At 44.0% G+C, this 21,628-nt stretch overlaps 1 protein-coding gene across 2 annotated transcripts in view; it reads left to right on the top strand.

The window, feature by feature from the left end:
- Positions 1 to 21,133, top strand: part of LOC148019445 (5'-adenylylsulfate reductase 1, chloroplastic-like) — a 45,797-nt gene extending 24,664 nt beyond the window's left edge. For both annotated transcript variants that reach the window (XM_087661079.1, XM_087661078.1), the window contains exon 9: positions 20,501 to 21,133. In XM_087661079.1, coding sequence (XP_087517205.1) covers positions 20,501 to 20,674 — 174 coding nt within the window. In that variant the 3' untranslated portion in view covers positions 20,675 to 21,133. The remainder of the gene's footprint in view (positions 1 to 20,500) is intronic.
- Positions 21,134 to 21,628: the final 495 nt, after the last annotated feature.

The raw sequence follows: 21,628 nt of genomic DNA, 5'->3' as shown, positions 1-21,628 counted from the left end.
AAGCATGTTGATGGTGAAGTGGTCGGATGGTGCTAATGCTGCATGTGCAGGTCAAGATTGATGGGATTGCTTTGTGTAGGTCGGGGGCAAGTGTCAACAAACAGACTATCTTTGATGTGGTGCTGGCCCCTAACAAGGAAACTTCAACACAAGTTGCACAAGAAGGGACATGTAGGTTTGCCATGCAGACATGCTGAAGTAGGTGTACAAAATGCGACATGTGCAGTAGTAGTAGTGGCAAGACTTGCAGTGCGACAAATTGAGAGCACTAGTAGCTTGAGGCTCAATGGCAATGATGGCTCACAAGCTGAGCGGTGGCGGAGAAGGTATGGCTTGATACCGGTGTTAGGTTAATGCTCAACTCTCTCTCTCTCCCTCACACACACACACACACACACACACACACACACACACACACACACATTCTCTCTCTCTCATAGTGAACAATGAACAACAAGAGAGGAGTGCTAGAATGGCACATCCTCTAATGTGAGGATTGAATGAAAGTACAATCCTTAAGGTACTAAAGTACCATACTTGAAGTGTGTACTCACACAAGGGAAAAAACCCTTCTCTAGCTAGAAGGTAAAAAGTGCTTGTGGATAAGGGAGTATTCACACTAGAACAGATGTGTATCAAAAGCAAGGATTAGATGAATATAGGCAACACTCTTAGTGTGACAAATTTGGAGCACCAATAGTGGAGCTTATTATTGAGGCAATGGCGGCTAACAAGTCGAGTGGTGGTAGAGGTATAGCTCTCTTACCATTGTTAGGTTAATATGCTCAACGTGCATGCGCATGCACGCACGCACGTGCGCGCGCGCACACACACACACGCACGCACTCCCTCTCTTTCTCTCTCAGTGAATAGTTAACAATAAGAGAGGATTGAGTGCTGAAATTTCACATCCATCAATGTGAGAATTGAATGAAAGTACAGTCTTTAAGGTACTAAAGTACCACACCCCAAGTAAGTGTTCACAGTAGAAAAAAAACCCTTCTCCAGCTAGAAGGTAAAAAGTGCCTATGGATAAGGGAGAGTTTACTCTAAAATAACGGAGGAACATTTATGTGTAACGTAAACAGGGATTAGATGAACCCTTGGTTGCAATCTTAAATCCTTTTGCTACCCTTGCAATACATAATGATGAGCCATAGGTCTAAGTCTATTCCTCTTTCTAAACTAATGGCTGCATGTAATCTGGAATGAACTATCAAGATTTGAAAAAGTATTTGAGTAGGATGTGTTCATTGTTCCTGAAAATGAAAACTCATTTCATTGTATAGGAGAAACTAGGCTCTCCTCCATGGAGGAGTTCTAAGGGAGTCCTTAAGCTTGTGATTGTTATGTCTTGTCAATGACTAACTTGGAGGGAGATCTATGTGTTGGAGACTCATAGTCACATGGGTATAATTTTCATGCCCTTGCATCTACCCTTGATTTTCTCCATTGTCATAAAAAAGGGCCTTAGGTTACATCCTTGGATATTTGGATGGGTGCTATTAGCATTGGTCAAAGTGGTTATGAAGTGTCCCTAATGTGAGTATATGGGCATGTTAGCCTATGGGCCAAGAGTCCTAGAGTGGTGGTCACACAATGGTGTGTACAATAGGGCCTTGAGTCCTATAAATAAGACTTGGCTGCCCTAAACCCAAAGTGTCTAGGGTGCATTCACACTTAGCCACTTCATGGCCACAATGAGCAATGCTACGAGCACCCATTTAGATGTCAAAAGGATGTAACACCTTATATGCTTGGGCACAATATGATACGGCTCCACCTTCCTATTAGTGCTTCCTTGCACTTGTCAACATTTGATCTAGGTCTGTCGAGCTACTCATGCAATGCATCTTGACGATTTGAGAAGAGGTCCTTATGGTTATCTTTTTGTGTGTTTGTGTGTGTGACCAATGGATTTGGCAATTTTGTGTGATCCAAATCGAGCTTGTTTCTTTCTCCTCATGATTTGCCATGATCCAATTTTTATTCATGTACTTGACATTTGTAATGCCTTTGAGTTTGGACCCAATCATCCTCTCTTTATTAGGTCAAGACCTTTATCCACAAGGTATCCCTTGAGATGAAGCTACAACTTCTTTTTGTTGCATATTGAAGAAAAAAGTAGAGGAAGACTTTGATTTTGACAAAGGACAAGTAGAAAGACTTTTCCATGTGTCTCATTGCAAAAAGACCTTGAATCGCAAGGAGAAGTGATATAGAAGAAGTGTCCTCACCTTTATCTTGGAGCAAAGGAGCCACCTCTTCATTCACATTTGCTCTTATCATTGCGATTGAGTCAGTCCTTATCACCTTGCTTATGGCTAGTAGTTGCTTTGAGTCACATGACTTGCATTGATTGGCTACATTATCTTTGTTCCCACAAGGTTATTGTAATGGTATGTGACATCCCATAGTGACTAACAATGGTTCTCCGACACCATGTCAATTCAATTCTACTTTCCTTCGAGTTCCATAGGCAAGGTCCTCCATATCTTAACCTCTTAGTCTATGGCCTTACCTCTCTTGGTATTTGGGTTGTCTCTACAGAGCAAGTTGTCTCTGTAGAGGATGCTATCTTGGGAGTCATTTTTTGAACCGGTTGTTTGGAGTGTGGGCTTTATTGACTTTGTTCTCCTTCTCTTGTGTAGGGTTCTCTACATCTCTCCATTACTTCACCCAGCTACGGTCTCTTTTAGAGGTTCCTACCCTTTCCCTACCCTCTCCTTTGGAGGTGCCCCCGGATCTCTTATCCCATTTATGGGGGAATACCAACATTGGTGATGTTATTGTGGATTCTCTTGCCCTTCTATTAGTTATAGAAGGGGATTCATAGGTTCATGAAGAGCCCTTTTAGGAATGCATATCTTCATAGGGCCTTTATCACATGTAGCGGCTACTTTTGCTTCTTTCTAAGTCACCTTCCTTGTTGCTAATGTGCCCATCCTATGGTCCTTGTTGCTAACATTCCCATATTGTGTCCTTTGACATTTTTGATAGTTCATGTGTCATCGTTGGATCAACAACTTGACTCATTCATTATTGGTTGGATACATTTTGTGTGCATTGTTCAAGGCTTCTCCCCTCCCCTTGGCATATTCTTGCTACCACTATCATATGGAAAGGGGGTGTTGAGGTAAAACATGCTTTACAATAGATTATCATCTTTAAACAAATCCAAAACATACTTAATTAATGAAAAATGCAAAAGTGGTGTGTGTAATTTGGGAGAGTTTCAGTGGTCCCTCAAAACCCTAATTTTTTGGGGCACCCTTCAACATTTGTAAATAGATAGGCTGCCATTCAACCTCATCCCGTTCGTGTAGGTCCTCACTCCTCTGTTGTGATTGGTACATTTGCCATCGCGAGCTCACAAGCTACCTGCTCTTGCTTGCGTTTGACACTCCATCAGCTAGGCGACAAGTGTTGGCTCTCCCGCTTCATTAGGTGTCAGTGTGCAACTTGTGCTCGGCCTTTTTCTTCTCCAGGCGGCAGTTGGCACTCATCCTCCTCTTGTTGGCGGTTGCATCTTTGTTGCATTTGTAGCTTTTCGCTGCCACTCATTGCCTTTTTCCAGTGGACATCACTCTTTGACACTTCACGGCTTTGCCCTTGGGCATTTTGTATACTCTTTCATTCATTTACAACATTCATTCACTTCAGAGTTTCTTCTCTCTATGTTTGTCTTTGTGTTTGAGTTTTGAGTTTTGTATTTTGCATTTAGGGTTGGAGTTTTGCTTATCACTGTCTTTGTGTTTCAGTCTTGGTCGTACATGCATTTAGGAAAGAAGGGAGGAGGAAGAGGAGGTGGTGGTGGAGCCAAGCTGTAGGAAGTAATGTGCTTGAGCAAGAGGAGGAGACAGTTGCGCAAAAGACAAGGGCGAAACTAAAAACCGGTTTGCTCGTTCGCCGCAGGGTGCCAAAATGGCGTTTCCTCGTTCTCATTTCGGTTCGAAACAGCCGTTCCATTTTGGGGCTTCCAAAATGCCGTTTCGAGGTACTATGTTAACACTGTATCTCCAACATATCTCCACTTTCCCACATCCTTACCCTTTGGGATGCTTGTGATGGGCATCCCTCTCATTGCATTGGACACTCACTACCCCCCCACACGACCTTTCAAATGCAAGGATATCCATCCTCTGCTTGTGGATTGTCATTCCATATCCCTTGGGTCATTCCTACGTAGGAATTTCTATCCTTTGCTCCACGTGTCTCTATCTCTTCATCGTGGGCTCCTCATGGTTTTAAAATGCCCATACCAGTTCGCCCATTTTCACATTTGGAACCATTGTGCACACTTCTCGTATGCATGGTGGGCACTTTGGGATTCCTTCCCAAGTGTACTCTATTCCCCCATCTTATCCCCCTGTCCACTCTATCCCAATTACACACCTTCTCTATCTTCTAGCATTACCACTCTTGTTGCCTTCATGGATAGGACTCGTTTTAACAGGTTAAATTTCACCACTTGGTCAAAGATCACATCTATCAATGGAGAGCCCGCAATGCTACAGCCAGTATTGAGTTAATGTAGAAGTTGCTTTCTGAGTTCCACTCTCAGTCACAACATTTTTTCCTCGCATTTGAGCATTGGAGTCATCTCATTGTCCAATATGCAGCTCAAGATTGCACTCGACGTATCAATCTCAATTTTGAGTTGCAAGAGTTTTCCATTAAGAAAGGGGATGATCTGAAAGTTAAGTTGGCCGAATATTAGCGGTTATTCGTTGAGTTTGCTACTATTGGCTCCTCGAAGTTAGATGATGATTAGGTCAGGTTCTTCTTGAACAAGTTGTTTGACAAATACTTTCATTTTATCCAATACATTATCTCACCACCTAGATTGCCAAGCTTCTACGACTTTGAGTGCCAGTTTTTGCGTTACTCAATTAAGTCCACAAGACGTCCTCCACACACATCCATTTAGAGAAATGAGGGTCGGTTGCCTCTTTTTTGGGAGGGAAAACCAATAGTGGCAAGAACTTGCAAGATACGAGGGCAAATCAAAACAAGGGTGACTCTCCCTTCTCCCATGGAACCAAAGAACCATGATCCCTTTGGCACCAAATTCCTAAGAAAAATAGGTTTTGCACAGACTGCCAAAGGTCAAGCCATGTAGATGAGAAGTGTCGTATCAAGGCCCAAGGTCTTTCATCTAGAAAACCACATGAGAATGCTATGACTGCCTCCACTCTTGCTGGCCAGTCGAGTGGGGCTACGTCTCTTGTTGTTGCACCATTTGCTTCATTTATCCTAATGGCTATTGGATATGTGGCATGCTGACAGCCTCAATAGCCTATATCCTTCACTATTCCTGAAGGCTTAGCTGATTGGTTTGCTAATGGCTCACCTATTACACTTTACACGTCCATTTCTAGTGCATTCATTGCACCTTCTAGGACCAATTCACTATCTCATCAAGCGTTTCATTGGTAGAGTTTTGCTAGTGGTTGTACATGATGGTGGCCACATACTTGGCTTTTCCCTTTTTATACTTTTGCTTCCATACTCATTGCATTACACTTCACTTTGCTTTCCTTTATTTTCAATTTTGTTTTTTGGAGCATATCACTACTCATCTTTGTGCTTGCAGATTTTGATATCTTTTGCAAGGTCTTGTATTTCAGTGTAGGGCTCACATGCAAGTTTGCACTAGTCCTTCTTGAGTTGGAGATAGGAGCTGTGCATTGTTCCTTTCATGGTTCCATCAACTCGGAGTGACAGATGACTCTGAAGAAGACCATTAAAGCCAGAGGAAGCAGTCCGGATGAATGAGCACGAGTGATTTCTTTCACCTCCCAGCCTTGCCTAGTATATTGCTGGCCAGACCATCGTGATCCGATTGCCAACCGTCAAACATTGGTGAGTCCTACTATTCTTGGACTCTCTTTAGTTCTAGGCTCTCCTTAACCCCGTTCGGGCGCCCAAGAGCCCGGACGGTCATCCTCGTGCGTGTTCCCCTTGATTTACCTTAATGTCACATTAAATGTCACGTTAATGTCACGTTCAATGTTTGTGACCTTAATGTCACATTAAATATCACTTTAATGTCACATTAATGTCACATTTCCTTCCCCTTAAGAATCGGTTTCGTCCTCGAAAACGATACTTGGAAGGTCTAACTGTAAATTGGGAAACCTTTTCTTTAAAGTACTTACTCGCTCCCATGTTGAGCTTTCTTCTGAACAATCTTTCCACTTAACCAAACATTCTTGATAAATAGTATTCCTTGTTCGTCTCTTACGAACATTTAATATTCTTTCTGGTTCATGTGGATTAGATTGGTCATTTAATAGCTCCTCAATATCATCATTTAAGATTAGATTATCCAAATTACCCAGCTTCTTCCTTAATTTACTTACATGAAAAACTGGATGTATTTTACTACGAGCAAGGAGTTTTGCTCTTCTATCGGCATGGAGGCTTTTCCTCTCATAGTTCTTCCAAGAGGGACGCTTCATCATCTTCCTCTACATGGTTCTCGGCACCACACAAAGATCGACATCCTCAGGCTCCTCTTCCTTCTTTAGCATTGTCATCTAGGTTGAGAGGGGGTTCCTACCCTTCTTGGTATTCTATAGGTCTTGGCACTTTTCTTCAATATCGGCCTTCCCCCATGTTGTACCTTTCCCTATGCATCACATGATTTTATCATCTTTGCACTAGGGTGCTTGGGCAAGTGAACAATTTTTCCACGAGGGACACTATTCAAGTGGCACCTGCTCCATGGGCATTATTCAACATGCAATATACCATGCATCCCATTGTGCAGAGCACCACTGCATGGATTCTAAGTTGTTTCCACTGGTAGTTTACACCACCATCCTTCTTCACATGATACTTCATCACCTTTCCCTCGTCGTCGGCATCCGCGAGTGGATGAGTAAGCTTGTATTGTTTTGTGATGAGTTGGGTGTACTATCTCTACTCTTGTCTTTTGGGTCATTGTTACTCAATCGGCCGCCACCCATAAAATTAACTTTCCATTTAAAAAAAAAAATCAATAGTTCAATGTGGTTCCATTTGTCTTTGTAGGGCTTGGTAGTGTGAGAGTGCGCAATGGAAGAAGAACACGAACACAGAGGAGGAGAGAGAGACAGCAGAAAATGAAGGAAGAAAATCTGCACTGACTGAAATGGAATGCTGAATACACCAAAGTGGACTGATCAGTCCCTGCACGCAGCCCGGAGCGTCAGTGAGGGCACCAGATCAGGCTGGAAGCAATGGCAGCACCAATGCCGGAGTGGGAGAGGAGGGAGTGTGTGCTGAATCTGCAAAAGAGTGTGAGAGAATGACTGGGGGGGCTGCTATAAATAGCCCCAAACCAGAAAAAACTGGCCGACCTGGCTGAATCTGGCCGACCTGCCCAAATATGGGCCAACTGCACACAAAAAGGCCCATTTTGGGCTGAGTGCCACCCGAGAAGGAAATGCAAAATAAATCAGTAAACATAAAACTGACAGAGCTCCTCTGTCTCCTGCCAGACTCTGACAGGAGCTCACAACCAGGAGATGACAGACTGAGAATGAAATAGAGCAGGCTAACACCCCCTCTCAGATCCTGGGAGGGTCTGAAGACCTAACAACCGCATGTGATGAAGCAAAGAAGCCTGAGGCAAAGGCTTCGTGAAGAGATCAGTCGCATTGTCTGCCGTGGGACAATAAGCCACCGCCAGCTCCGAATCCACGATCCGCTCTCGAACATAGTGATACTGAACCTCAATGTGCTTCGTGCGAGCATGAAACACCGGGTTCTTTGCCAGAGCAAGAGCACTCTGGTTGTCCACGCGCAGCTCCGAAGGTCCTGTCTGGGAAAAGCCAATCTCCGCTAGCAAGTGACGGAGCCAAACTGCCTCCATAGCGGTCGAACATAGAGCCCGATACTCGGCCTCGGTAGAAGAAAGTGCCACAGTAGGCTGCTTCTTGCTGCTCCAAGAGACAGCATCGGATCCAAGGGTGAAAGCATAACCTGTAGTGGATCGTCTCGAATCCACATCACCTGGCCAATCAGAATCACTCCATCCAGAAAGGGTGATCCCATCTCCATACATGATCCCGTAGGATCGAGTCCCCTGTAAATACCGAAGAACACGCAAGGCTGCCCTCCAGTGATCCTGTGTAGGAATCTTTATAAAAGAAGACAACAAAGCCACCACAAAAGAGATATCCGGCCGAGTGTGAATCAGCCAGATGAGAGAGCCTACAAGGCACCTATAACGAGTGGCATCTGTAAGGGGGACTCCATTTGCCAAAAGCTTGGACTCAGGGTCCATGGGGCACGAAATAGGTCGACACTCGACCATATCAAACTCCAAAAGAAGCTCGGAGATGTACTTGTGCTGCGAGATAAAGATGCCCTGTGCCATCTGATAGATCTCCAGTCCTAGAAAGAAGTGAAGGATCCCTAGATCCGTCATGTCGAACTCCTGCCGAAGAATAGACCGAGTATGCTCCACCTACTGAGTGTCGCTCCCTGTAATGATAAGATCATCTACATACAAAATAAGTAAAACACACAGAGAAACCACAACCCGAAAGTAGAGGTTGGGATCATGAGCGGAGTGCTGAAAACCACTCTGTAGAAAGAAGCGGTCAATCCTTTGGTACCAAGCACGAGGAGCCTACTTCAGGCCATAAAGGGCCTTCCGCAGCCTGTAGACATGATCCTCCTTCCCCTGCACAAGAAAACCAGGAGGCTGTGAAACATAGATCTCCTCCTCAAGGACGCCATTCAGAAAGGCTGACTTGACGTCCATCTGATAAACAGGCCAACGGTGGTGAGCTGCAAGAGCCAAAATAACTCGAATGGTAGACATCTGAGCGGTAGGAGCAAAAGTCTCGAAGTAGTCCAATCCTGCGCGTTGTGCAAAACCCTTGGCAACAAGCCTAGCCTTTGCTTGTCCAAGGAGCCATCTGCAAGATACTTGGTCTTAAAGACCCATTTCACACCGATCACCTTCCGTTTCTTGGGACACGGTACAAGCTTCCAAGTATGGTTCTGCTCAATGGAATCGAGCTCTGCCTGCATAGCCTGTCGCCATATATCCTGTGCAAGAGCCTCCTCCACAGTGGAAGGCTCGGAATCCTGAAGAATCTGAGACATCAGAGCATAGTTCACACATAGTGAACTATCCCGCTGGGCCTGTAAGCGGGCTGATTTGCGTGGACCTGTAGAAGAAGCAGGAAAGTGAGTAACACCTGAATCTTGCATGAGCCGGCGATACCATAAAGGAATCCTAAGAGACTCCTGCTGCTGCGAGGGAGACCGAGTAGTCTCCGGAACCTGCAAAGCACCTGTGTCTGCGAGGGACTCCCCCTCACCAAGTGAAGGTAGATCCTCCTCATCTGAAGAAGGCTCCCCAGCTGATGGCTGCGGATCCCGAGAAGACTCCGGAGGGGAGTCTGAAGGGGTGGAAGAACTCGTAGAAGAAGGAGTCACATCCGCCAAAGGGGGAGGGGAAGCCGCAGTAGAAGGAGGAATGGGAGGGGGAGGAGGTGATGACGAAGGAGGGGTGCTAAGGGGTATCCTGGAAGGAAGAGAAGGTGGGGGGTGGTCCGTCGATGTTGAAGAAGCACCTTGTGACATTAATGTGACATTAAAAGTGATATTTAATGTCACATTAAGGTCATAAATATGGAATGTGACATTAAAAGTGACATTTAATGTCACATTAAGGTAAATCTAGGGGAACATGCACGAGAATGACCGTCCGGGCTCTTGGGCGCCCGAACGGGGTTAAGGGGAGCCTAGAGAGTAAGAGAGTCCAGGAATAGTAGGACGCCAGGAAGTTGACGGCTGGCAAAGGAATCCGAGTGGGAGGGCCAGCACAGATCTAGGCGTGGTTGGGAGGTGAAGAGATACTCGTGCTCAGAAGTTTTTTGAGGGTTCTCTCTCTGTCTTTACGAATCCATCAAACATTAAGGAATTGGAAACCTCAAAATTTGTGGGCAAATTTAAAAGAAAAATGGCATTTTTCTTTTAAATTTGCTTTACGAATCCATCAAACATTGGTATCAGAGCCTATGGCTCAACGATCAGATCCGTCGTCTATCAGAAATCGTCAGTTGCTCGTCAGATAATCAGTCGCCTGCCAGGTCGCCAACGTCTTGCAAGATCGCATGAGTACCAGGCGCTGTGAAGAAAAACGAAAGGGAGAAGCGCCACGTCACATTAATGTGACCCGTTACGTTACGGGCAGAGAAAAGAAAAGCGTGGGGTCGCGAGGACCAGACCAGGCGTGGGACCAGACCAGGCGTGGAGTCGCCAGGATCAGACATGGGGTCATGAGAAAACGTGACTCTGTCACGACTGCTGTTGACGGGTAATTGTGACTGCTCCTGAGATGGACATGACTGCGACTGCTGTGAGAGGGACAGAAGAATGTCATATACGACTGAAGTCAGGAAATTGGATTTCCGGCATGGTTACTTCACTGTTCTAATCCGGGAAGATACAATCTGTTTCTTACTCTTCGAGTTTCTTTCCGAATCAACAGCCACTGTCTGCCATTAAAAATCAGGGAAGTACTTTACTTGTATGCAAATTTCTTATTTTTGCTTTCCAATTCCAGTGTATTAATGGCAGAAAAAGGGAAAGAAAGGGTAATGGAAAGTTCTAGTTCCGGGGATCAACCTATGGTAGATCCCCATGAACCAGACATACAAGAAGAACAATGGGAAGAATTTTTTGCCACGCAAGAGCAATTCGATGATCTTACTGCTCGTGTGCAAACTCAGGGGGTTCAAATGGAATTTTTAACCCAAACACTTACTGAAATAAAATCTCAATTAACTTTATTGTTGGAAAGAGATAAAAATAAGATAGAAACCTCGGATGTCCCATCTTCATCGAAAGATTTAGATGTGACTATGCGAGATCCTAAGGAACCCCAGACTTACCATAAATTGAGGGATAATCCAGTTTTAAAGGGTATGAAACCACCTCAATTTTACGGGGAGGAAAAAGATAGGAATAAAGACACAATCTTTAATTTCCTCCAAAAATGGGAAGATTTACATAAATTAAAAAATACCCCACCACATCTCCAAGCACTGGAGGCTAGTTTAACTTTGGGGCCCAAAGCATATAAGTGGTGGCGAACCTTAAAGGAGGCGAATAAAATACCTGAAACTTGGGCTCAATTTGAATCCGTCTTTTTAATCCTGAAAATGAAATGGAAAGAAATTGGGAAGATTGGGATTATGTCAGACACAAAGGGACGACCCCTACTGACATATCTGGAGGAATATCGTGAGATAATCCTCAAACTGGAAAGAATTGATGAATTCCAAAAAACAAGAGGATTCATTAGGGGATTGGATAAAGCCTGTAAAAAGGAAGTAAAACGGAGTTTACCTAAGACGTTGAAAGAGGCAATTAAATTTGCATTAATTTATGAAGATAGTACACGTCCAGGTACACTCACTAGTCTCACCGATAGGGAGCCCAAGTCTAAGGAATTGGAAACCTCAAAATTTGTGGGCAAATTTAAAAGAAAAATGCCATTTTTCAAGGGTAAAAAACAACCTTTTGAAAAGAAACCATATATGAGGCCAAAGTTAAGTCCTGATGACTTTGATAAGGCCAAAAAAGAAAAGTTGTGTTTCAATTGCCTATCCCCTAACCATGCTGCTTGGAATTGCCCTCAAAAGAAAAAGGGGGAAGACAAAGGAAAAGATAAGGACAAGGGCAAGGGAAAAGAAAAACAAATCCATGTAGTGCAGACCTTAGAATTAAAGGGCCATGAAAAGTATAAATCTTTAGAGGTCTTGCACATGGATGTACAACATAAGTGTTGTATGTCAACTTCTATGTGGCAGCCTACTTTTGGGCCACATGATTTACTTAGAGTACATGGATTGATAGCTGGAAAACGGGTTAAAATCTGCCACACATAATTTTATAAATTATGCACTTGTCAAAAAATTGAAACTTCCCCAACAAAACAGTGAGCATCAATATGTTGTTTGTATGATGCAAGGCCAAGACAATAAAATATGGGATACAATGGTATCCAATTTGGAAATTGAGATTCAAGGATATAAAGATAAGCTTGATTTCCAAATAATGAACATGGAAAGAGCTGATATTGCTCTAGGGAGGGAGTGGCTATGGGGATTGGAACCATCCTTAAAACGTAGCTATCACCATAATACACTGGAATTTGAAAGGGATGGTAAGACTTTTGTCATTCAAGGTGAATATGAAGTATCTGATAATCCTTTGCTGTGTTCTACTGAAGTTCAGAAGCTGATAAAGAAGGAAATTTGTGAGGTATATATGCTATGGTCTCTTCCTGTACAGAATACTTTTACTTTCTGTAATATTAAGCAACAATTTTCTTATGTTTGTGAGTTGAATGTTAATAATGAATTGAACAGTTTGTTAGATGATTTTAAAGACGTGTTTCCTTCTGATTTACCAAGTGGCCTTCCACCAGATAGGGGTGATATAAATCACCCAATTGATATAAATAAGGATACACACCCAATTTCAAAACCACCGTATAGGTTAAGTGAAACACAGCATCAAGAAGTTGAAAGACAAATTAAGGATTACCTGGATAAAGGGTTTATTCAACCCAGTAATTCACCTTGGGCTTCACCAATTTTATTGGTAAAGAAAAAAGATGGTTCTATGCGACTTTGTGTTGACTATAGAGCACTTAATAAAATAACGGTGAAGAATAAATTTCCTATGCCTAGAATGGAAGATCTTTTTGATCAATTGCAAGGGGCAAAATTCTTCACAAAGATAGATTTAAGATCAGGCTATCACCAAATAAGAATTAAGGCACAAGATGTTTCCAAGACGGCATTTCGTACTAGATATGGGTATTATGATTTTTTGGTGATGCCTTTTGGCCTCACTAATGCACCAGCTACCTTTATGAAGCTGATGAATAGTGTTTTACGGCCCTATCTAGGACATTTTGTAGTAGTCTTTTTGGATGATATCTTGATCTTTAGTAAATCAAGAGAAGAACATTTGGAACACTTACAATTAGTATTCCAACTGTTAAGAACACATTCTCTTTATGCGAAGAAAACTAAATGTGAATTCTTTGCACAAGAGGTCAAATATCTAGGGCATATTATCTCGAAAGAGAGAATCAACATAGATCCAGAAAAAGTAAGGGCAATTATTGAATGGCCACCTCCAAGGAACCTGGAAGAGCTGCAGATCTTCCTAGGTTTATCTGGATTTTATCGTAGATTCATTCGAGATTATGTCAAAATAGCTGTTCCAATGACAGACCAACTTAAAGGGAAAGGGAAAAGTTTTAATTGGGGAACAGACCAAAATGAAAGTTTTCAAAAACTTAAGGTAGCTATTGCTACAGCTCCAGTATTATTAATAGTGGATCCCAACAAACCATTTGTGGTTGAAGCTGATGCCAGTGATAAGGCAATAGGCGCGGTCTTATTACAAGAAGGTCGACCAGTTGCTTTTGAAAGCAAGAAATTAGATCGTGCAAAACAGAACTACTGTGTTTATGAGAGGGAGCTGTATGCAATAGTACATGCAATGAAGAAATGGAGGCACTATTTGTATGGTGCCAAACTTTTGATTTTATCGGATCATGAAAGCATTAAGTGGCTTAATGATCAACCAGATTTACACGGGCGTAAAGCCAGATGGGCCGAACTCCTCCAAGAGTTCGACTATGAGATCAGATATAGAAAAGGAAAGTATAATATAGTAGCTGATGCACTCAGCAGAATGCCCATCATTAATGAATTGAGTTTTACTCAGTTCACTTCCAACTTGCTTGAATCTTTAAAAGGGAAATGCCAGGTTGATCCGGCATATTCCAACATATGGGAAGCAATAAAAAATGGGGATCCAACTGAAAGTGCTTCTACTGAGGAAGGAATATCTGAGGATGTTCAACACGGAAATGGAGCATTAGGGGCTGCTCAAACTGGATTCAAGTGGAAGAATTTTACCATTGATAATGGTTATTTACTCTACAAGGGTAGGGTATGTGTCCCGAAAGATATAGAAATAAGGCGCCAGATACTCTTTGAGTGTCATGATACCCCTAGTGCGGGATATCCATGAGTTAATAAGACTTATAGTCTTATTAAAAGGCAGTTCTATTGGCCTGGAATGAATAAGGACGTCCTTGACTATGTGGTCAAATGTAATAAATGCCAGGTTAATAAAGCTGAAAAATTAAAAATGGGAGGACTTCTCCATCCATTAGAAATTCCTTCGGGAAAATGGGAGAGTATCTCCATGGACTTTATTGTTGCTTTACCTAGAACATAGAGGGGGCACGACTCTGTGTGGGTGATTGTGGATAGGTTAACCAAAATGGCTAGGTTCATTCCAACTTCAACTGATGTTAAAACACCAGAATTGGCTAGATTGTTCGTAGAGAACATATACCGATTGTATGGCCTTCCGGTAAATATAGTTTCTGATCGGGATAGAAAATTTGATAGCCATTTTTGGCGTGCGGTATTTAGGAAATTGGATACTAAACTTAGCATGAGTACGGCGGATCACCCGCAAACAGATGGGCAAACTGAAAGGGTTAACCAAATTCTTGAAGATATGCTTAGGGCATATGTAAGTAAAAGGCAAACTAATTGGGAAGAGTATTTACCGATAGCAGAGTTTGCATATAACAGTGCCAAGCACTCTTCCACTGGATATAGTCCATTTATGTTAATGTATGGGTTTCAGCCCAGAGCTCCTGCATGCAGGAAAAGGTTCAGGCAGCTAAAGATTTTTTGGAGGATATGAATAGTATGTTAAAATTTGCTCAAGAAAATATTAAAAAAGCTCAAAATAGAGCTAGAGCATATGCAGATCCTCACCGAAGAGACATCTCCTTTGAAGAAGGAGAATTGGTCTATCTTAAGGTGCCTGAACAAACTAAAACTATGAAAAAGGGACACTGTCCAAAGCTTTCACCAAGGTATTGTGGTCCTTTCATAATACTTAAAAGGGTGGGAGAATTGGCTTACAAGCTCCAACTACCTACTGGTAGTAAAATACATCCATTTTTTCATGTAAGTAAATTAAGGAAGAAGCTGGGTGATTTGAATAATCTAATCTTAAATGATGATATTGAGGAGTTATTCTATGACCAATCTAATCCACATGAACCAGAAAAAATATTAAATGTTCGTAATAGGCGAACGAGGAATACTATTTATCAAGAATGTTTGGTTAAGTGGAAAGATTGTTCAGAAGAAAGCTCAACATGGGAGCGAGTAAGTACTTTAAAGAAAAGGTTTCTTGATTTACAGTTAGACCTTCCAAGTATCGTTTTCGAGGACGAAACCGATTCTTAAGGGGAAGGAAATGTGACATTAATGTGACATTAAAAGTGATATTTAATGTCACATTAAGGTCATAAATATGGAATGTGACATTAAAAGTGACATTTAATGTCACATTAAGGTAAATCTAGGGGAACATGCACGAGAATGACCGTCCGGGCTCTTGGGCGCCCGAACGGGGTTAAGGGGAGCCTAGAGAGTAAGAGAGTCCAGGAATAGTAGGACTCCAGGAAGTTGACGGCTGGCAAAGGAATCCGAGTGGGAGGGCCAGCACAGATCTAGGCGTGGTTGGGAGGTGAAGAGATACTCGTGCTCAGAAGTTTTTTTGAGGGTTCTCTCTCTGTCTTTACAAATCCATCAAACACACCTGTAATAAAACCATCAATCGGATTCTCGGAGGCCGAAGCCTCATCAAAGATCACATCCCTGCTCACCTCAATCTTCCGTGTCGTCGGGTCATAGAGCCGATATGCCTTCGTGGTCGTGCTATAGCCCACGAAGATAAGCTGTCTCGACTTAGAGTCGAGCTTCATCTTCCTCTTCTTCTTGTCCACATGGACAAAAGTATCGCACCCAAAGATGCGAAAGTGGGACACGGAAGGCTTTTTCCCAAAGAAAGCCTCATAAGGAGTCATGTCCTGTAAAGCCGAAGTCGGAGAGCTGTTGCGAATATGCACCGCTGTAGCCACCGCCTCACCTCAAAGGAAATGAGGAAGATTCCTATGCTCCAGCATAGATCGGGCCATCTCCACCATGGTCCGATTCGCACGCTCCACCACACCATTCTCTGATGGTGTGTTCGGATGGGAATACTCCACCCGAATGCCGTGATCCTTGCAAAACTGAGAGAAAAGGTGAGAAATGAACTCGCCACCGTGATCAGCTCGAACGCCACGAACTTTGGAAGTTGTTTGTGTCTCCACAGGCACCTTCCACTCGCAGAAACGGGAGTACGCCTCGCTCTTGTACTCCAAGAAATAAGGCCACACATAGCGACTGAAGTCGTCCACAATCAGCATCAAATACTTGGCCTTCCCAAGGGAGGCCGTGCCCATAGGTCCGCAAAGGTCGGTGTGAACCAACTCAAGCGGAGAAGTAGCCCTCCTAGAGGCAACCTGAGGGTGAGGCTGCCTATGCTGCTTGCCCCTCAAGCAGCTAGGGCACAAAGTGTGAAGAGGAGGGAAATCGGGAAGTCCCTCCACCATCTTCCTCTGAGAAGCCCGCCGAATAGAATTGAGGTTCAAATGACCATGCCGAGCATGCCAAAGCAGCCCAAGCTGGTGGGAAGCCCTCGTAGCCAAGGCTGTGAGCTTATAAAGCCCACCATCCTGTGTACCTGTCCAAAGAGCATCACCTGTAGAAGCATCCTCCACTGTGACTGCATCCTGTGTAAAAATGACTCGGGTACCTAGCTGAGTAAGACCATGCACAGAGAATAGGTTAAAACCCAAATTAGGTACATAGAGAACTTTGGCGGAAGAAGACCGCCTGTCAGAAAACATAGGGAGAGTCCCCGCGCTTCGAACAGGAACTGTAGAATTGTCACCAATGGTGACAGTGCCCTCTTCTGGAACGAAGATCCTGAAGCCAATCCTGTCTGAAGGTCATATGTGAAGATGCTCCGCTGTCCACCAGCCAAGGCTTCTCCTGAGTGGTAGAAGCTAGGGCTGTATCCTCCTCAACAAAGACATGCACAAATGCAGAATCCACAGTGGGGGCATTTGTGCTTCTTCTCCTTTGCATCCTTCTTGTCCTCCTCCTTCTTGTCCTTGGCCTTCTTCTTCTTGCCGCCACCTGTACTTGCAGTAAAAGCCTTGGTGGAACCACTGGCACCCACCTCTTTGAGTCGCTCGTCATGCTCCAAGACAAGCGGGGAAAGTTCCTCCCATAGGAGTTTCTCGCGGGTCCTCGAGGTGATGAGGCTGGTGTAGAAGACATCAGAGCGGGGTGATGGCAGCTGAGTCAACAGAATCATCGCCATACCCTCGGACAATATCACACGACCAAGAGAGGCTAGCTCGCCTCGCATGTCCTCCATCTTCGTGATGTGCTCCTTCATGGAAGAAGAATCATCAAGACTGAGCATCCGCAACTTCTTCTCCAAGGAAATCTTGTGGGCAAACGTCTTGTGCTGATACAAAGACGCAAGCTTCTTCCACACTTCCGCTGCGGTCTTTAACCTGTGAACATGTACAAGAACCGAATCATGTAAACTCATAAAAAGAAAGGAACGGGCTCGAGAGTTGAGCCTATCCCACAAGGTTGCACGGTCCATAGAGGCTCCATTTGACGAATCCACGGGGGGACGGTTGATGGGCGAAGAAACAAGCTCCCATAGGTCGAATGTATCGAGGATGCACTCCACCTTGCACGACCAGAGGGAGTAGTTGGAACCATCCAACTTATCTTCCTTCGGAAAAGAAGGGAGAATCGGCACCTGAATAGAGGGAATCAAGGAAGGCATCTGCACATCTGAAGCAGTCTTCATGGAAGGCACCTTCACGGTAGATGGACCCCTCTGAGATGCATGGACTGAAGAGGGACGAGTGCGAGGAGTCTCCTCCCGACGTCGAAACTCCTGATAATCCCGCCTCCGCTCAGAGGAATGACGAGAAAGGAGCTCATCCTCTGAGTCGTCAAAGCTTGAAAACTGGTAAGACATCTTCCAATCTGCAAAATACCAAACACCAAAGAAAACTGTGCCGAAACCGAAGTAAGACCAGCAATTTGGTCACCAACCACCAAAACGCAGGCTGTGATAACCTACAAACACCTGGAGTTGCAAAACGCAAGGGTATCTGATGAAGATCACCAGAATAGAAGCCGCCAGCACCAAAACGCAGCCTGGGAGAGGGTCGCCAGCAGGAGATGAGCCGCCAGGAGTGGTAACGACCACTAGATTTGCAAAATGCAGCTTGGTGATGTGTCGCCCAGCTGAAAGAGGGGCCACCTGATGGAAAACGCAAGCAGGAGGGGTCGTTTGATGACGTGGCATCCTCTGGAGGAGTCGTCTGCAGCAAACGCAAGAAGAATGGCCACCCGGAGGGGCTGCCTGGGCAGTTGGAGATGAGGCGACAGCAGCAGAAGAGGGGTGAGGTATCTCTCCACAAGGTTAGGTCCTCCGTCCTCTCAGTCAGGCGATGATACCATGTGAGAGTGCGCAACGGAAGAAGAACACGAGCACAAAGGAGAGAGAGAGAGCAGAAAATGAAGGAAGAAAATCTGCACTGACTGAAATGGAATGCTGAATACACCAAAGTGGACTGATCAGTCCCTGCACGCAGCCCGGAGCGTCAGTGAGGGCACCAGATCAGGCTGGAAGCAATGGCAGCACCAATGCCGGAGTGGGAGAGGAGGGAGTGTGTGCTGAATCTGCAAAAGAGTGTGAGAGAATGACTGGGGGGGCTGCTATAAATAGCCCCAAACCAGAAAAAACTGACCGACCTGGCTGAATCTGGCCGACCTGCCCAAATATGGGCCGACTGCACACAAAAAGGCCCATTTTGGGCTGAGTGCCACCCGAGAAGGAAATGCAAACTAAATCAGCAAACACAAAACTGACAGAGCTCCTCTGTCTCCTGCCAGACTCTGACAGGAGCTCACAACCAGGAGATGACAGACTAAGAATGAAATAGAGCAGGCTAACAGGTAGGCCATTGGGCAGTTGATGAGTACCCTTTGTCCAATACCTTGTCCTCTCTAGGGTGGTGAACATCCATTGTCTCTCGATGCAGCGGAATGCCAAGCTGAAGGTGATGGTGAGCGTGAATTTTTTTCTCGATCAACTTATTAAGTGGACTAGAGTTGAGGGTCGTGAAAGCCACTAAACTTGAACATAAGTGGGGCAAACCTCGGTAATCTATTGCGGTGGTTTCTGGGAGGGCTTATTGCATCACTAGGTTTTAGAGCCTTGTGTACGTATTGTATGTGGCTTGTTGCTTTGAGCATAGAACTCTCATAGCCAATGCAAAACAATCTCTTTCGCCTTGAATAATGAGGTGGCATTATGTGTGCTTAGGGGTAAATGCATATACTTTGATGGCATAGGGAGCAAAGGTGGATGATGACAATCTTTGATGGAGTGAGTGTTCTAGCTACAATAGGTGCACATAGTGGTCTATCCTTCCTCCTTGGGGAAGCCATTGCACCGGTGTGTCAAAATTGTATTGGGAGGGTTGGAGGAGGAGGAAGATAATGGCATCCCTCAAATGATGCAATAGAATGAGGAAGAATCTGGAATATGAGATAATGTTGCCACTTCTGACCACCTTTATTTTCCTTTACTAAGGACAGGGATCTTGCACTCTTGGGGCACCTCTTCTTTGACGTCATGTAAAGAAATGGTAGGGTTTGGGGGGAGGAACATTGTGTGGTTATGGCAAACACTGCCATATGGAGATCATACAGAAGATGGATGACAATGAATCATGAATAATGCTGATACAATGGAGCTTAGGGTTGTGTGTCTTCAGGACTGGTATGAAGGTGAGCAGAGTCTAAACTGATGAGGGTGATTAGAGCTCAGAGATGACCGCACTTTCTTGGCTGACTAGGCAGCAATGCCAATGGATGGGAATGCTTTGTGGAGGGCGCGAAATGCATTCCTTTGGGCATGGGGATGTGGGAGAAGACACCGAATGATGATGACAATAGTACAGGGAGCAGAGTGCAATCCTCAGGAGCTGTAGATGATGATGTAATGTCTCCTGAACGATGGCTGCTGTCAAGACAACTGCTGGGCAGCCAACTAGAGGAGAAAATACAATAAGTGCTAATGAAGATCTCTTTGACGAGTGGCTGCAATCAGGTGACAGCCAGGCAGCCCTTTAGGAGAGGAAAACATAGAGATGTCTACTGACGAAAACCAGCTGTAGCCAAACATAGAGGTTAAGAATGATGGTATAGTTCCTTGATGACGGATGGCTGTTGGATGGCTAGAATGGCCAGCATATGAGAGCATGCAGTTGCCTTCCCCTACAAATTGTAAGAACTGAACTGAAGAACAGATTCTGCTTCTTGAATCAATAATATTGCAAAATAGTAGGGGGAAAGAAGAGCTAGATTGATATACTAAAATTTTGTAAGTTTTGCATGTATACTATAACAATTAAAGTATGTTCTCATCAAATTCTTGCATTGTCTCTGAACTTTTACTGTGCAGTAACTTTCTTTTTCCTCAGATTAGCACTTCTGTTGTGCAGGTAGGAAAGTTCAACGCAGATGGTGAGAATAAAGCATTTGCTCAATTGGAACTTCAACTTGGGAGCTATCCCACAATTCTGTTCTTCTCCAAGCATTGCACGAGACCAATCAAATATCCTTCAGAGCAAAGAGACGTGGCTTCACTTCTTACATTTATAAAGGCTTTACAGTGATCGGAAGTCTGACATGAAATTGCAGCATATGACGTCAATCATCCTCTTTTAAATGAGTGGAATAATCCCAGCCTTACAAGGTCAGGCTATATCTGCCGTGGAGTAGAGGGCCTGAGGCCTTCCTGATTGTATAATTCGGTCAAAATGGCATTGCTACAATCTTTTCAAAAAGTTACATCACTGATTGTTTCTGCCAGTTCAAGTGTGTGCCAAGGTTCTGTGGTGTACATTAAGGAGATACAATCCTACCATGAACTTACCTATTCTGTTTGGCCATTGGGAAATTTTCCAATCAAGTCATTTTCTTGCCTCTGGTCCATGTGGTGCATGGTATTCAACAGCCTTGGTTCTATTGGCACGTCAAAAGTAGGTGATGATACTTCATGAAGTCCACTGGCGCATATGTATGCAGAACAAGTGTAGACAATCTCAAGTAAATGTGGGTATAATTTATTTGTCCTTGGATGTGTACGTGTTCACACATTATTCACATATTATGCCCAGGGATGTAGATATTCTCCAAGTCAGTTTTGAAGGTGGCTTATTTGATGTTAGATCCTTTGTTTCACTGATAGTTAGAGCATATTGGTTCAGTTAAAAAGGCTTAGATCCTTTGTGTCACTGATACTAAGAGTGTATTGGCTCAGTTAAAAGGCAGAACTATATCAAGGCTGCACCTTCTTTTAGCCAGAGATGACAAAAATTCAGTCTTTTTCAGGTTTACGCTCTTTTAGTTTTCTAATGCCAATCATTAAATACGATTGCAAGCAATTAAATAAAAAGATAGTGAGCATGTTGGCATGTGTGTGTATCATGTGGACGACAAGTTGAATCAAGTCTGAGAAAGTATCATCGTATTTAAGGTCCAAATGGTCTATGAAAAGGATCCTCACGTGCCCACATATTAAAGTCACATAAATAGAGACAAAAGATCGGGTATATTGTGTGGGAAGT

Source organism: Lygodium microphyllum, chromosome 20, assembly GCF_053477565.2.
Source record: "Lygodium microphyllum isolate KBCC chromosome 20, Lygodium_microphyllum_v1.1.10, whole genome shotgun sequence".
NCBI classification, from domain to species: Eukaryota; Viridiplantae; Streptophyta; class Polypodiopsida; order Schizaeales; family Lygodiaceae; genus Lygodium; species Lygodium microphyllum.
This window is presented reverse-complemented; position numbering and strand designations above follow the sequence as displayed.